The sequence below is a fragment of the Hyperoodon ampullatus genome (assembly GCF_949752795.1).
Source record: "Hyperoodon ampullatus genome assembly, chromosome: X".
Classification (NCBI taxonomy): domain Eukaryota; kingdom Metazoa; phylum Chordata; class Mammalia; order Artiodactyla; family Ziphiidae; genus Hyperoodon; species Hyperoodon ampullatus.
This window is the reverse complement of record NC_136913.1, coordinates 86,940,017-86,958,046: the sequence shown is the minus strand read 5'-3', so window position 1 is coordinate 86,958,046 and position 18,030 is coordinate 86,940,017. Positions and strand designations below refer to the sequence as shown.

The 18,030-nt window shown below is 42.8% G+C and overlaps 1 protein-coding gene across 1 annotated transcript; it reads right to left on the bottom strand.

Annotated features, from left to right (window-relative positions):
• Nucleotides 1-228: 228 nt before the first annotated feature.
• On the bottom strand, nt 229-17,744 carry TNMD (tenomodulin; the record flags this gene model as incomplete). The annotated part of the gene is made up of 7 exons (XM_079728209.1): nt 229-438; nt 918-1,084; nt 2,953-3,106; nt 6,880-6,981; nt 7,877-8,017; nt 17,399-17,530; nt 17,697-17,744. The coding sequence occupies 7 exons, from the start codon at nt 17,742-17,744 to the stop codon at nt 229-231; spliced, it is 954 nt and encodes a 317-aa protein (XP_079584335.1).
• Between the last annotated feature and the right edge of the window lie 286 nt (nt 17,745-18,030).

The window sequence follows — 18,030 nt, the reverse complement described above, 5'->3', positions numbered from 1 at the left end:
TGCAGGGAATATTCTTAACAAACACTTACCCAGTGTGTTCAGCAGCAATCAGGCCATTGATGATGATGTAGAAGTTTATTAGAACATGAAGAGAAGAATTACCTACAAGTAATTCCGGAGTACTGGCTACCAGGAGCCAAAAGCCTCATAGGCAGAAATTCATTGAATAGCATGCATTTATTATATGTTGGCTGCCAGAAGTTTAAGCACTTGAGCTCAGACTTGCTATTAAACCCTCCCCAGCATGCGGGCCACCCACCAGTTGCAAGGCATGATGACACGACAGATAACCCGCCCTCCTTGGTAGCAGTATGGATACGGGTAGTAACCTAGTAAAGGTTCACAGACGCGGCGACAGTAGCGGTTGCCTCGACGGCAGTAAATACAACAATAACCTCTCTCATCCAGCATGGGGTCGAATTCTATTCCATTTTCAGTCTGAAAGAAGAAGAAGCCAGTGTTGGAGGGGGCAGGTTCACTAGGAAGAGGTCTACCAAGCAGAGGAGGAGTATAAGACTATAGGAGTTGGGGAGTGGTGAGCAATTAAGTTCCTGAGCCTGATCTTGGAGATACATCAATGGATTAGATCAAGATTGATTTTATTTTTTTTAATTAACAAAATTTTAGAACAACTTTATTGAGGTATAGTTGATTTACAATGTTGTGTTAATTTTGCTGTACAGCAAAGTCATTCAGTTATACATATATTCTTTTTCATATTCCTTTCCATTATTGTATATTACAGGATATTGACAAGATTGATTTTCAATGAGTCTTCTAGGGATTCCAAGCTTCTTATATATTTTTTTCTTAAAACAATGACCATTATCCTTTCAGTGACTTTGACCTGAGGGGTAGCGAGTTTTGTGAAGGCTCTTTGTTTTTCCTCTAACAAGATAAACGTGAACAGAACTCACATAGTCATTGATTGGGAGTTCTTCCTCGCTTGCTGCTTGTCTGACATGACGGGTCTTCACCTTCACTTGAGGGACCACCCACTGCTCATTTTGTTCAATGCCTTTTTTTTCATTGGTAGGAAAGTGAAGGTCTTCACCATCCTCCTCAAAGTCTTGTAACTCTGAAACTAAGGTAATAAACACAAAGTTGTGACACAACTGCTTTGCTTGGGGAACTAGCATTTGGGGATAGAGATTTTCACTGTGTCTTCTCACTGCCATCATTTAGGCACGAATGAACCACTTTTCCAAGCTCCTGCAACTGATATCTTACGGAGATCTTCCAAAAGAAATGTCACCATTCCCATGTACATAGACTTCTTTGCTCGCTTGGCATCACTTACTGCTTTGCCTTATTAGCATATTAAATTAATAACTGAGGGCAGGGGACTTTGGTGTCTCCCACAATGATTTTACTCACAGCAGGTGCTCAGTGAATTTTTTTTTTGGTTACCTGGTTTGATTCAGTGCCCTCTGTCCTCCTTCCTCATCCCTTCTCTTTCCTGTCTTAAAAAATTTTAAACTTGGTATTTAGAAATTATCTTAGATTTACAGAAGAGTTGCAAAGATAGTACAGAGTTTCTGTATACCTTTCACCCAATTCCCCCTAATGTTAGCATCTTACATAACCACAGTACAATGATCAACACTAAGAAATTAGCATTGGTACAATACAATTAACTAAACTACACACTTTGTTCAGATTTCATCATGATTTCCACTAACGTCCTTTAGGAGAAGAATGTTGAAGCAGAAGTTGTAGTAATTGCACTTAGTTGCTTTTTGTTTGCTGGTTGTGTCTTTGTTGCTGCGAGTGGGCTTTCTCTAGGTGTGGGGAGCGGGGGCTACTCTTCGTTGCAGTGTGCGGGCTTCTCATTGCGGTGCCTTCTCTTGTTGAGGAGCACGGGCTCTAGGCGCATGGGCTTCAGTAGTTGCAGCACTAGGGCTCAGTAGTTGTGGCTCACGGGCTTAGTTGCTCCGTGGCATGTGGGATCTTCCCGGACCAGGGATCGAACCCGTGTCCCCTGCATTGTCAGGCGGATTCATAACCACTGCACCACCAGTGAAGTCCCTAGTTGTCCTTTTTTAAGGCCAAAGAGTACCAATAGATGCCTGCATTTGTTGGAGCATTCTCTCTTGGGAAATGTAGTAATCTATGCTGTCCAGAATGAGGGAGGCCAAATTCTATACTAGGTGGGCAGAGTAAGATGTCCAGGGAATTTGCCCTCTCTCTGGGCTGACTGGAAGTTGAGAGCTGGAGTCTTTTTTTTTTTTTTTTTTGCAGTACGCGGGCCTCTCAATGTTGTGGCCTCTCCCGTTGTGGAGCACAGGCTCCGGACACGCAGACTCAGTGGCCATGGCTCACAGGCCTAGCCACTCCGTGGCATGTGGGATCTTCCTGGACCGGGGCACGAACCTGTGTCCCCTGCATTGTCAGGCAGACTCTCAACCACTGTGCCACCAGGGAAGCCCGAGCTGGAGTCTTTTACTCTGGACCTTTAGCACCCAATTACTTTTATACTGATTCCTAAAATAGCCACAGAGAAATTTGTGTTGCAGTGACTGTCCTATCATCCGGAGAGGATGCCACCATTTGACATAGAAAATCCTTCTTGAGACAACAGAGCATTGTTTTGGCTCTTCTCTCCTCTGTTCTTGGGTTGGGTACACAGTGGTTTGAGCCATAGTCTGGTAGCCCGACTGCAATGAATATAGATGTGCAAAGAGAGACAGATTAGCTTTTCGCTATCACTACTCACATTAGGGTGGCATTACCTTTGCTGGGATATTTAAAAGCCTGTCAGCATTAATTTATCTGATTTATAACTTGGCTGTGAAAAATTCCCTCCTCACTGGCAGTCAGCATGTACAGTTCCATGAAAGAAGATATAAGCTGATCATTTGTTTTCCTAGAAGTGTAGTCTCTGAATGCTGGGAACATTAACCTGTTACTGACTTTGGAAAACAGAGGAGGAGGAGGAGAAGGAGGCCATACCTGCTATTAGAGTGGGATTGATCCAATACATGGTCACATTATCACAAATCTCCAGAATTTTGGAATTTTTGAGAAAGTCTCGGTTTTCAATAGGCTTTTCTGCTGGGACCCAAATCACTGACTGTTCAAAGAAAGTTGTGGTAATTTCTTCATTCTGAGAGAAGAAAGTAGTTCAGGGTGGGGATAGGCAGAGAAATTAATAAAATGAGTGAGACACTATGGGATCCTGGAAAATACCAAATTTCGAGTCTGAATAATAATTCCAGTCCCAGAGCTCCCAGTGAAGTAGATGCCCTTGGGAGTGTTAACAACTGGTCCCTCCCTCTCCCGTCTAACAGTAGGACTGCTCACTGAAACAGGAGCCTTCTCTGCTACCATTTCCCTTAAAGTCAGGAAGGCTTTCCATCATTTTCTGGGCCGCCCACTGGGCCATGTATGTTTTAATTTGGGCTTCTGGAACCCTGAGTGATTTACATTTGTTTTCTTTCTTCTAAATGGATGTTGTGAGTGCCTGCCTCGTTTTAGGTTTACCACTAGGATTGCAAGCTGAATTTGATCTCAAGCTGAAAAACACTCCTATAATCCAAATTGGTGAAATCACTAAAGAAGCAACAGAACCTAACATTTTGGTTTTACAAGACTGTGTGTTAATGGTATAGTTGTAGTACCAAAGATACTTTGTTTCAAAGTCAGGTCTAACTTGTGACTTCACTGGCCTTACTACTATTTTACTCCTTTCATTCTAGATGCTTAGAATTTGTCTCACAGAATGTTTTTTGTTTAGGTAGCCTCTCTTATATTGTCAAGAATGTCCCCTTCTCTTCTGTTTCTAGTGTTGGAAGTAGTTGTCTTGTATACCTAGCTCTTAATCATTTGTCTCCTGGGCTTTGACATTTTTTCCCCTACTCTTTTTTTTTTTTTTTACATCTTTATTGGAATATAATTGTTTTACAATGGTGTGTTAGTTTCTGCTTTATAACAAAGTGAATCAGTTATACATATGCATATGTCCCCATATCCCCTCCCTCTTGCATCTCCCTCCTTCTCACCCTCCCTATCCCACCCCTCTAGGTGGTCACAAAGCACCGAGCTGATCTCCCTGTGCTATGCAGCTGCTTCCCACTAGCTATCTATTTTACGTTTGGTAATGTATATATATCCATGCCACTCTCTCGCTTTGTCCCCTACTCTTTTTTTTTTTTTTTTTTTTTTTTTTTTTTTTTTTTTGCGGTATGCGGGCCTCTCACTGTTGTGGCCTCTCCCGTTGCAGAGCACAGGCTCCGGACGTGCAGGCCCAGCGGCCATGGCTCACGGGCCCAGCCGCTCCACGGCATGTGGGATCTTCCCAGACCAGGGCACGAACCCGTGTCCCCTGCATCGGCAGGCGGACTCTCAACCACTGCGCCACCAGGGAAGCCCTGTCCCCTACTCTTAATAAGGCTTTTCCTTTTCCCTTTTGTTTCTTTCTAGCTTTATGATTTCGGTGTTTTTATTCTTTGAAATATGGCTTTGTATAATTTTTCTCCTAGTCACTTAAAACTCTCATCTTAGCTCCTTTGCCCTTGAGTCTGTAAAGACTTAGGATGCATTGAAAGGGACTGTATAAAATGAGGTTGGTACGTTGACTAGCTTTGTTAGCAAAATCAGGGCTATTTATATACCTGCTCTGCATCTTTAACATGTACAAAGTATGGATACAGTGGTGAGGGAAGTGCAGAATAAGAGGGTTTTTGTCATTCAGGACCACAAATTTGTCGCATAAAAAAAAAATCTGTAGCCTGAATTAAAAAAATAGAATTTTCTTGAAGATAAAGCAATTTCACTATCATGAGATGAATACTTGTGTTATTTAGGCAATCTGACAATATTAACTGAAGAATAAATTAGGGCCAAAATGAGACATTATGGGCCTTTGCCTTTAACTTTTTTTTTTTTTTTTTTTTTGCCATGACGCATGTGGGATCTTAGTCCCCCTGCAGTGAAAGCCCAGAGTCTTAACCACTGGACTGCCACGGAAGTCCCAGCCTTTAACTTTTTCAGAAAAATAAATCTTGTTGTGTCAGTTTGGCAAGTCATTGCTGGCTGGCCCTACTCAAGTGCTTACATTATTTTCTGTAAAAAGCAGCATATGATATTGGCTATAATAGCTTTTTATCTTCTTGATTCTCCTTTTCATCTTACTTTTGCCCCCTATAGTAATCCCTAATATCCTGGAAGTTGTTCTGTTCCTCAGATGCATCCAAATTAGGCTTATTAAAAAAAAAATCTCCAAAACTTCACTTGCCGTAGACCTTGGGAGCAGAGCATCGTCTTTGGGGGAAATCTTTTTCTTAGAAATTCTAGGAACCAGGGTGTGTAACTTCTCTGGACATGAGGAGGCTAATATCATGTCTGTGGGAGCCAGTGACAACCCTGAGACTTGGGTAATGGAAAGAAAAAAGTGATCCACACACCACCTCACCCCCCAAAATAAGAAAAGTAAAAGAAAAAGATAAATGGGTAGATGAGAATTAACATGGAGAGAGTTGGGCAGGAGAAAAGTGAAAAAGAACCTGGGAGAGACAAAAGAAAATGAAAGAGGTATTTACAGTATATAGAGTGGCCACTGTGCCATTGGCATCATCTCAGTTTAGATTTGCCAGTTAAAACACTAAAACAAATCAACCCAACCCAATATTTGTTTCTTCTGGCTACAGTGGAGGTATGCTGTCATAGATAGCAGCATACCATAATTACAGTCAGGATATCAGGGAAAAATTAAGTCTCCTGGGCCTTACTGATGGCTGTATTTTAGGCAATAATCCTCCATCTCCCACTAGACCTATAGTGGCCATTCAGCAATTGCACTGGTGCCCTAGGTCAGGGGTCCCCAACCGCCGGGCCTCTTAGGAACCCGATGCACAGCAGGAAGTGAGTGGCGGGCAAGCGAGTAAAGCTTCATCTGCTGCTCCCCATGGCTCCCCATCACTTGCATTATCGCCTGAACCATGCCCTGTCCCCAGTCCGTGGAAAAATTGTCTTCCACGAAACCGGTCCCTGGTGCCAAAAATGTTGCGGACCACTGCCCTAGGTTACCTCACCATGGCCTGGGAGTGTGCTTTCAGAGAATTTGTATTATACTGTAGTTCTCACCTTCCTTCCTTTTGTCTTTCCTAGTGATATGTTAAAGGTGGACTATTCCATTAGCAGCCAGCATAAAATGGTAAGGTGAATGAACTGAAATCTTTTTTAATTTAATTTTTAATTTTGTATTGAAGTATAGTTGATTTACAATGTTGTGTTCATTTCAGGTATACAGCAAAGTGATTCAGTTATATTTTATATATATATATATATATATATATATATATATATATATGTATATATATATATTCTTTTTCAGATTCTTTTTCCCTATAGGTTATTACAAGGTATTGAGTAGAGTTCCCTGTGCTATACAGTAGGTCCTTGTTGGTCATCTATTTTATATATAGTAGTGTTGAACTAAAATCTTTAGAATAGGTGAATGTCACAGTGTGACAAAAGTGGCAAGGATCCAGGTGGACTTGGGGCTTTTTTTCAGGACTTTATCTTTGGCAGGATTGGTTTTGTTCGTCCAGCTCACCCCTTTTACCAGAAATCTTTGGTTTGGAAGCAAATGTACATAATGGTTACCCGGGTATAAAAGTACAGCGTTGGACTTAAAAGCATGAACTTTAGGTTTGTTGAAAGGCCTGAGTTCAAGATCCCAATCTGCTCTGCGCTAGCTGTGTAACCTTGGACAAGTCACTTTTTGGTCTGCATCTGAAAATGGGGATGATAATAGTACCTATTTATAGGGTTGTTGTGAGAATCAAATGAGGGTAAAGCATTTAGTACAATGGCTGACACAGAGTTAGCCCCCAATAAATTATGGCTTTTACTATTACTATTATTTTTCTTACATACCTCATCTATTTCTTCCTCTGGTTCAGAAAATTCAGGAATCACTTTAATCTGAGTTTTGATGAAGCATTTTTGAAGACCTACAAAGTAAATGCCAGTGTATCCCTATAAAACAGACAAAAAATAACAAAACTTCCTGAAATAGCCAAAATTAATGAGTTTCATGGTTTGTCAGGGCCCCAGGCCGGCAAAATTTGAATTCAAAGGGAAAGCTTTGTCTTATAAATTAAATGGAGGCTACAGGCTTTTTTTTTTTTTTTTTTTTTTTTTTGCGGTACGCAGGCCTCCCACTGCCATGGCCTCTCCCATTGCGGAGCACAGGCTCCGGACGCGCAGGCTCAGCAGCCATGGCTCACGGACCCAGCCGCTTCGCAGCATGTGGGATCCTCGCGGACCGGGGCATGAACCCGTGTCCCCTGCATTGGCAGGTGGACTCCCAACCACTGTGCCACCAGGGAAGCCCCCTATAGGCTATTTTTTTTTTTTTTTTTTTTTTTTTTTTTGCATTACGTGGGCTTCTCACTGCTGTGGCCTCTCCCGTTGCGGAGCACAGGCTCTGGACGCGCAGGCCCAGCAGCCATGGCTCACGGGCCTAGCCGCTCCGCGGCATGTGGGATCTTCCCAGACCGGGGCACGAACCCGTGTCCCCTGCATCGGCAGGCGGACTCTCAACCACTGCGCCACCAGGGAAGCCCCTAGGCTATTTTTAACTTGACTCAAATGTTCTAATATTTTAAGTGGGAAGCTTTAGGGGGAAAATATCCAACTTACATTTTTATTTTTATTTTTATTTTTTTTTGTGGTACGCGGGCCTCTCACTGTTGTGACCTCTCCCGTTGCGGAGCACAGGCTCCGGATGCGCAGGCTCAGCAGCCATGGCTCACAGGCCCAGCTGCTCCACGGCATGTGGGATCTTCCCGGACCAGGGCACGAACCTGTGTCCCCTGCATCAGCAGGCGGACTCTCAACCACTGTGCCACCAGGGAAGCCCCCAACTTACATTTTTAAAGTCATGTACTTCCAATGTTTCATCAGTGCCATTTCCACTTCTGAATATTTCAGTTCTGGTCACGGGATCAATTTCCATGTAAATCTTCTTCTTCTCTCCGTTGCTGTAGAAAGTGTGCTCCATGTCATATGTCTGGGAGAACAGAGGAAAACAAGCTCTAAGATACTCAGTATGTCCCTTCATAAGACACTTTAATTGGGTAATATCTGGGGCACCTTCTTTTTCCAGAGCCTTTGCAGAGAGGTGCCATCTCAGCAGCTTGCTGTTGGGAATTCTCTGAGACTCGAGATTAAAGTGAGGTGTTTTTTGGCACTGGAGCTGATATGGGGATCCCTTCAGAGCCAGTATTTTGTATTCAAGCCAAGTTGCTGAACTAATTACTAAGAATTCCAACAGTTTTCTTGGCAGCCTTGACTAAATAGCAAATGATATTTTGCAAGCAGCCTGTAAGGTGTTTTCCACTTGTGGTAAGCAGAGGAATCACCAAAAACCTATACTGCTTCTTTAAGCTACCACTTCCCTTTCTAAGTACTCAGTAGTCACCCACTTACTCCCTGTGAAATTCACTAGGGCTGAGAAAGAGATTTGAACAGATTTAGAATGCTTAGGCATTGCTCTTTATCTTATCCATCCAGGGATTTAATATTGTCTCAACAGTCTTGGATCTGTACTTTTTAGACTCTGAAAACTCTGAAGACCATTCTCCTTGGTCAGCATTAGATAATCGTCTTACCCTGACCTCAATTGCTTCCTTTTGTCCTTTAAGCTCCAGGGAACCTTTACTGCCTTCCCCTAATCTTTTCTGTTATGGGCTAACCAAATTCATTCAGTTGATTCCTGATTTTTCTTTTCCAAACCCGATTCAGCTGACTTCAATTTCTCCAGATTCTCCTGCATATAGAATTCAACAGCTGTGAATTGTAATATGCACTATGTGATATGGAGTCTCCCAAGAAGATCGCCTTGGCAAAGCTGCATATCAGGTTGCTCTTGAGCGGTTGAAACAAAACCCCAGACTCTCTCCTACCCTCTAAAAGAGACAATATTTCTAAGGGCCAAAAGAACCAGTCCCATAGAGTATCCCAGTCTATTAATAAGCCCATTACTTATAACTGAGGACATGTTTATAGCTAGAAGCAAATAAGTAACCTAAAGGAATTTGTTACCCGTCACAAACCAGGCCAGACCTGATGGTGCCATGTGGAAGTCTATCTTATCCCTGTTGTTAGGAGGCCTTTGGCTATCGAGTTTCTTCATTCTCATTTTTCCTTATGAAAAACATTTGGTAAACTAAAAGCCTGAAAAAGCAAGTCATCTACAGGGCCATTGTTGCTTTCTAATGATACTGTTCCCAGTGGTAGTCTTGTATTGCTTGTGCTGGGTTGGGTTGTTTTGTGGTTTTTTTTTTTTTTTTTTTTTTTTTTTGCGGTACGCGGGCCTCTCACTGTTGTGGCCTCTCCCGTTGCGGAGCACAGGCTCCGGACGCGCAGGCTCAGCGGCCATGGCTCACGGGCCTAGCCGCTCTGCGGCATGTGGGATCTTCCCGGACCGGGGCACGAACCCGTATCCCCTGCATCGGCAGGCGGACTCTGAACCACTGCGCCACCAGGGGAGCCCCGGTTGGGTTGTTTTTTAATGTCTGCCGGTATCTGTGACTGAATGTTAGTATAACCTGGTCAAATTTTCCCCACCTCAAGTAGAAAAACAAATTGGAAGGGTTTGTAGAAGCAATATTACTTCAAGTGTAAAAAGTTGATGTAGTCGCTGAATAGGAAAACAAGAGACAATGTCATTTACCTTTTTGCTGCCCTACAGTGCCTTGGACATGGTTAGAGCTGAAGTATATGTTGAATACGTTTTCCCCACCAGTGGCAAATTCTCATCTTCCTAAAGAGAGATTTTGAGCATTGGCAAGGTCTTTTAAGAGACCATAGTTTAAAAGTGGAAGGAAAAGAGTATTTAGAACTTTCCAGTAACTGCAGAGTTAACACAGCAAGTCTGGCCTGCTTTGTGACAGGTAGAAAATTCCTTCAGACTTGCTATTGGCTTCTGGTTATAAATTTGTCCTCAGTTCCAGCTCTGCAGCCAGCTTGAGAAACTTCTACCTATGGCAACAAATTGAGCTCTCAGTGGGCCTGACCTAAGTAGAGGAGAGAGGCATCTACTTCAGATCCAGCCTTGTCAGATCTCCCAACAGGGGGGAATTTCTTTAGAAATACTATCCATTGTTGAGACAAATGTCGACACCACTAGTCATTGGGGGTGGGATGGGGTGTTTGTTTCATCAGTAGCACAACTGATGGATTGTTGCACGGAAAAATGAGGTTAGAGACTGGGGGATGTTGGAACACTGCCTACCTGGGCAAAAGAGAAAATACAGCCTGTATTTTCAATCATTGGTAGAAGACTATGGAACCATACTGGTGACATTTAGGATTTCAGTGTACTTCTGTGGAATGAGTTTTCCTGCACTGTTGGCAATGCACTTCACTTGGACACCTTGCTAGATGAAAACTATTGGAAACTGCCAAGCTCAGCAGATCTTGATTATTTTCAGCATTCTTTCAAAGAGGTTTTTTTTTTTTTTGGTAGGGGAGGAGGGGTCCATTCTGATTGTATTCATTCACTAGCATGTTGCCTTTTTGTTAGTAATGGTAGTGGGATCAGAATGACTTCATTTATATGTAAAATCTGGGTGGGGGGATAGGGAGCTATATATTCACTCAGATGGAATTCCACTATCAAAGGTGCCCTTTTGGAACAGACTGTCCTTTGTCTAGGAAGATGATGCCAGTGGCCCACTTTGGACTGCTTAGGGATGGGTTTGAGCAAATCCAGACATACTGTCTCGTCCGGGTCCCTGTGGAGCACATTGCCTGGGTAATGGCTATGCAAGCTTCACTGGCCCATATGAAGACTGAGCTCATGCCTTTGGCTTCAGAAGTACTTTTCTGTCTACTAAGCTCATTGGCTCAGGGGCTGAGGGTCTTTCTGGAGATGAGGGAATAAATGGTTTTGGCCACTCCAGGTGCAAACTAAAGCAGAGAAGGATAACCGGTCTGTGAGAAGTGTGAGTGGGCTCCCAGTAGTTCATCTCAGACTGCCTCCAACTCAGCTTTATTCCAGGAAGGACAGAGCAGGGACAGAGTATGATGAGAAGTACACTTCCACCAAACCGGCACATTAGGGCAAGTTAATCTTTGGTTGCTTCTAGCTTCCCTTTTCTGTTCTTTTTATCTCCTGCCCTCTTTGTACCTTCCCAGCCCTTCCTCCTCTTTCCATCTCCCTCTATTCCTCTGTCTCCTGTCTGGACATCTAGGAATCTCCTGGTGCTTCAGGTACCTTATATCAAAGAAGAAATCAATCTGACAACTGATCTCACACTAAGGTATTAGTGATGGGTGTTTGTCTGTTAAAAAAAAATGAGTGCAATACTTAACTCAAAGGAATAAATTACTAATGGTGTTTTTAAGCACAATGGCACCAGGAATAAGAGGTACATAAATGGCAAGGGCATCTTTGCAGCAGCACTCAAATGGGTTCCCACTCCATCCACACGTAAGGCTGGTCTCAACTAAGAAGGACCAGAACACTGGCATTGGACAGGTAAACCAATGGGTGGAATATGACTCAGAAGTAAAATGAGATAGATATGTGGTGAACCCCAAGGAGTGAGGGATGTAAGAAGACCACACTGACAAAACGTGGAGAGAACACAAACTCATTTCTCTTCCCTGCTCAGGAATTCTTTCCTCAGTCCAGTTAAATTCTCCACTCAGGCAGCAAATGAGCCCTAACATCCTCCTTTCACAGTTTGCTGTGTTTTCTGGCCTCAATTTGTGACAATCTCTGAGATCAGAAAAGAAAGATTTTTATAAAAAATAAAGCTGCCTCAGACCTCATTGTGATGGATCTGTTTTGGGGCAGGTAGCTTTAGCTTGTCCTGAAAGGGATTTGAGGACATTTGGCTTAGGTTTGTTTTTTGAAGCCTATGATTAATCTAGCTGTTCTTCTCTCCACCTTCATTTCTTACTGTCTGTTTATGAGGTACACTCTCCAAAGGTGAAATACATGCTCAGAATAGCTGGCTAGCAGGTGTGAGGCTGGAAGGAAAGGAAGGGAATGCATTGTATTATATTATTACCAACCTAGCCTGTGGGAATTAAAGGGCCTCTGGGTATTTCTTTAACCAACACAGAGCAGACACATTGTTTCTTATGCAAAGTTGGACTCCTGCATCTTCAGTCACCAGTTCTCAGTCCTGAAAAAAACTGGCATAGGCAGCACAGACATTCCTCTTTTTCAAAAAGAAAAAAACCTACTTCTTTCATGTCGAACAGCGGTCCCCAACCTTTTTGGCACCAGGGACCGGTTTCGTGGAAGACAATTTTTCCACGGACCGGGGGTGGGGGGAGGATGGTCCAGGCGGTAATTCAACTCCTGCTGTGCCGCCCTGTTCCTAACAGGCTGCAGACCAGTACCTGCTGGGGGTTGGGGAGCCCTGATCTAGATCCTCAAGCTGGCTTGGAAGTTTCTCCCTATCCACTACCCTCACCACTCCTTATTCTTAAATGCAGCTGAAGAATAGTGAAAAGACTCTCTAGACCAGGTTCTAGTCTTAGCCTCAACTCTGCCACTTACAAGCTGTGTGACTTTGGACAAGTCACCAAGTGTCTCTGGAGGCTCAGTTCCCATCTTTATCTCTCACCCATTGCCAAATGCAATGGTGAATAGTTGACAAAATCAGTTTTTAAAAAAATTGAAATGTAGGGCTTCCCTGGTGGCGCAGTGGTTGAGAGTCTGCCTGCCGATGCAGGGGACACGGGTTCATGCCCCGGTCTGGGAGGATCCCACATGCTGCAGAGCGGCTGGGCCCGTGGGCCATGGCCGCTGAGCCTGCGTGTCCGGAGCCTGTGCTCTGCAATGGGAGAGGCCACGGCAGTGAGAGGCCCACGTACCGCAAAAAAAAAAAAAAAAAAAAAAATTGAAATGTAGTTGATTTACAATGTTGTGTTAGTTTCTGGTGTACAGCAAAGTGATTCAGTTATCCATAATATAATAATATATATATATTCTTTTTTAGATTCTTTTCCCTTATAGGTTATTATAAGATATTGAATATAGTTCCTTGTGCTATACAGTAGGTCCTTGTTGTTTATTTATTTTATTTATAGTAGTTTGACAAAATCAATTCTGTTCAGATTTGGCTAACACCTGTCAGGTTGAACCATTGGACTGCTACTACCTGTTGATTTCCTGGGCCGCTTTCCCTACAGTAGCCCCAATCCCTCGCTCAGCCGCTGAAGGACAGCTCCCTTTGAAGACCTAGGTTTTTTCTGGCTGGTACCAAGTAAGTTGCCCAGCAAATGCCTTAGGAGAATGAAGAAACTGAATAAGAAATGTGCCCCTAGTAGCCAGAGTCCTACTCTACATAATCGATGCTGCCCCTTGGAAGCCGAGACCAAGAGCTAGCCCGTGACAGTGGCTGGACAAGGGTGGACTTTGCTCTTGAAATGGTTCGAGAGGAAAATAAAATGAAGTCTTTTTAAAAACGCTGACCTGGCACCATCTGGTGAAGCTCAGTCCCCCTGCTAAAGAGATTTCAGCTCCATCTCCGTCTCTTCCCTTGAGGGGATGAAATGCTTCTCCAGACCCACATTTTACCTATCAAACTGCTGTGTAGGAAAGTGCAGGGAACTCGGGGAAGAAAGTTGTATCCCCCATGTGCCTGGGGGGGGAGTGAAGAAAGTTGGTCTCTGGCCAACTTAAAGAAATAGACACAGGAAAGCCCGATCCAGAATTAGCAGGAAAGTGCTTTTTCTGAGCAAAAGATTTTCAGCTTAGAGTGCTGTTGGGCTTGCAGTCTTGAGTAAAACTCTTTTAATGGTCATCTGCAGTTGAGGTGAGGGGGAGGTCAGATGGATGCCCACCTATCCTACCCCTTCTCATCTCATCCTGGTAGTAGGCAGAAGTTGAGGAGACATCCCCAGGAATCTGTGGATTGCTGTGTGGGCTTTAGGACTTAGCCTTTCCAAATAGCCCTAAAGTCACCAGGCGGTTCCTGTATATGACAGGAAGGGCAGCATTTCATTAATTTAATTTATTCTTCTTCGACCTCATTCTACAAAGGATTGGAAGGGATAGGCTACAAGGTCTGTGTTACATCTATCAGCTGTTTGTTGAAAGGCTGAAATTTTTCTGACTTGTTTTCTCTATGTTGGATGAACTAGCTGGGGAGTTGATTTCTGATTGTTTCAGGTTCAATGTGTAATACGGGGAGCTTTAAGCAAGAATGTTTCTCTTGGGAATCTGCTTCAAAGATGTCTGGGCAGTCACTGCCTGAAAGTGAAGCCTTGTGATGCTCTCTCAAAATCTCTGGGACTGAATAGGTCCTCTGCTTGGTTGAGAAAACTGAATACAGAACTCGATGGACTGGCTTTCATTCAGCTCAAGTGGCTTCTATATGTGACTGTGGGTTGGGGATCTGTAGCCTGTAAGGGAGTGCAACAGCTCTCCCAAAGTTAGTCTTCCTTGTTTCATTTTATTTTCATCCCTTTCTCTCTCTCTCTCTCTCTCTCTCTCGTGTGTGTATGTGCTCATGCCTGAGATGTGTGAGGAGAGGGAGTCCATCACGGCTTACTCCCCGTTTTAGATCAAGAATCTGGATATTTTGTCCACACCAAGGTGGGAGGTAACAGAAGGAGGAGGGGGGAAATTACTGGCATGGAAATGTCAACACCAGATGTGGAATGTTAAATAAACACTTAATTATAAACAGATGTCAAAAAGCAAAATAAAAAGGATGTGTGGCGGAGGCTAGAGGAGCAAATGCTAAGAACTTGGAGAAAGTCCCGGGATGCCAAACACATCACTGTCATCCATAAGCACAGCAGTATCACCGGTTCTCTCCACCAAGGGCCCCAAGAGTCCCCACAGGTCCCACAGGCTTGTAAAGGAAAGTCCAGAAGAGCCTGGGTTTTAATCTGCTAACTGCTGTTTCTTGCCAGGCCATACTCTTTAGGGGAGCCTCTTTAATTTGTGCAAGATGCCTGGATTCTTTTCCTCTGCAAATCTTCTTCCAAGAGCAATCTGAGTACTCTTTGCTTCCCAGCAATCATAAGTCAGCTCCAAGGCAGGCTTATTGGCAGCCCTAGCCATTGGAAACAACAGATGTTCCCTGGGGCTTTTTGTCTGGGAACTAAAGGTAGTGGGCTTAGTGGAGCATCCACATCTCCAGCTGGTTCCTCAGTTTGCAATGGACCCAGCCTGGTCTTGTGGGGAAGGCCGGGACTTAAATATCAAAGCCAATAAATTGTAACTCCCCATTGGAACAGAGAACAAACAACCTTTGTTCATCGTGGAAAAACTTGCCCCAGGAGACACTTATTTATCATCTTTTGCCAGATTACTTTGTAATGATTTTGTTCATTTCTGAGAATCCCTTTGCTAAAAATCACATCCTAAGACGGATTACTTCTTGAGAGATTTGGTTCTTGATAAACTTTATTTGGTAGCATACCTCACCTCTTCTGTGCATGCAGTGACTAGGTTTTACATCTGGTTTGAGGAATCACAGGATTGCTCCTTATAATGCATTAAAAAGTGAACTGGAATGAGAAGCAAAGATGATATAATACAGAAGCAGAGGAGATCATGGGCTCTGTTAATGAGCTTGGCACCTTGCTAGATAAAAGCAAGGTCCCCACCTAGTCATTTATAGTTGCACCGAGACAAATAGCATTGTAAGTTTAGAAAAACACATAAATTTTTTCAAAATAGAATTTGCAATTCCAATGGCTAAAATAAAACTAGAAAAACCATCTGGCCCCATGTTTAGGCAGACATGTATGGGTGGTCAGAAGGGCTAGCTACCTACTACACCCAGCTAAGAACATTATGGCCATGGAGGATGAAAGGGTTTATTCTCCTCTAATCCATCTGTAATTGTCAAGAGCATCCAAGATTCAATTTGTGGGACAGCATGTTACCTTGGGAATTAGCTAAGTAATAGAAGAATTGGATTGGTATGCATCTTGGCACTCTTATTCATTTGCTGTTTCTTTCCTGATCTCATTTGCTTTGCCCACCTTGCTAGTCTGAATATAGGTGGCTTCTCTAGAAAGACATGTGAACAGTAAGCAGTTCAGAAGCAGAGAGCAGTGAGAGAGATGAGAAAAAGGGCTAACTATAGGCAATGGATGATGCGTGAAATCCTTTCTGGAACAAGGTATAAATAAAAAAGCAAGTAAACAAAGTTTGCTATTCATTCTCCCTCTGACTTAAACTTGATAAGGTAGCCTCTAGTACTAAATGAAAGTGGGTATGGTAGCAGAGGTGAAGAATCCAAAGGTGGCTATGCCTTACTTCTCTGTTTTCTTTTGGACACTTGTCCACTTGATTTTCTATTTTCTACACTTCCTCACCCCCTGCCTCTCCTTCCTCTTTGATCCATATTCTTTCCTCTCTGCTCCTATCACTCCTTTGACTCCTAATGGTTCATACCAATCCATTATCTTCTTGTATCTTATCCTCCCTCCTGGATTTTTGCCTTTCCCTTCCTACGTCTGTTATCAAATAGAAATGAGCATCCCATGACAACAAATTAAAAGTAATGGTGGCAACAACAACATCCTACGTGCAGAGAGAAAAATGTGGCAAAGCCAGAAAACCATCTTCACAGTTTATAGCTTGTACATTTGTTAATTCTCTTTCAAATGGAAATTGTTGGCATGAAGGGACTATGATCTTCTTTGGGTCACATCTAAACTTAGCCACTGTGTGTGAGCCCGGGAGTAACAATAACACTAAGGTACACTAATATCAACTACAATGGCCAGCCAAGCTTCACCAAATAACCATAGTATCAGAAGCATTATGAGATATCTGTGATTAATGACTTGGTGTCACTTTTCTACCTTGTAGCATTAGTATTTCAGTGGGACACCAACGACTGTGGCTCGTGAGAAACTGAAAAGCTCTAGATTTTTCGGTTTTATTTTTTGAGTCACACATAAACATGAATTCAGGTATGAGAATTGCTCCTTCTGAAAAGGAGTTTGCTGCCTGTCCTCACAGCAGATGCATTAAGTCAGAAACATAATCTCTGAAAATCCTTTGCTACCATTTCTCGTGGTTTCTTCTTATGTGGTAGTATAATTACTTTTCCAACAGTTTCTGCCCAGATAATTGAAAGAAAGATGGAAAATATTTTTTCTTACAGTAAAAATTTTGCTTCTGCAAGTAATCTTAACTCCTTATAAAACATTATAAAAGAATGGGTAATTCTACATCTTATCATTACTAACCAAAATGCAGAAAACATATTTTTCCTTTACCAAAATAATTAGGCAAAAAAGAGAGAGCAAACCTTGACTGAGATTTTCATACCACCAAAAAATATACACAAAAAGAACTTAATGACTTTCATTTTCAGAGTAATATACATGTCAACCACTAATTAAATTCAATCAAACTCAAAACAGAAACACTGGATAATAATGTGCATTTACTCACCTTTTTGGGTGTCTCAGGCCAGAAGTGCTTGCCCCCCCAAAACAGGACAATTAGAGTTAGGGCGAGGATACCAAACACCAGTCCACAAATCTTAAGTGATTTACATATCTTCTTGGATTTAGAAGCTTCTGCCTAAGCAAAGAACAGAGAGAATAAAACAATACACAATAGCCCTTAATATTGCAAGCCATAATTCAAAGTCACTTGGTTTCACTTTTTAATGTTCATATTGCAATATGATAAATCTGTGAAGCCATGCTTCTGCTCAAAAGGGAATAAAAAATATGAATCAACTTACATTTAGAATGTGACAGTCCTCACAGTTCTCTGGAGGATTCTTTGCCATGGTCTCTCAGCACACAGCACTCTTTCCCTGCTTTGAGAGGACTAAGAGACCACTGCTGAGGTGGAGTTTCAAGTGAGTCGGCTAACAGATGCCAGAGGAGAAGCTGAATTTATATGGCTCAAATATGTCATACCAGAGCCTGAGAGAGCCCAGGGGGCTCCTGTGCTGCAATTTGTTACATAGATGTACCCATATATGTATATAACTTCTGTGCACAGAATTCCATCCAGAATGGCAAAGACAGAAGGTTATAATGAAAACTATTGTCCTGGGGGTTGGTTTGGAA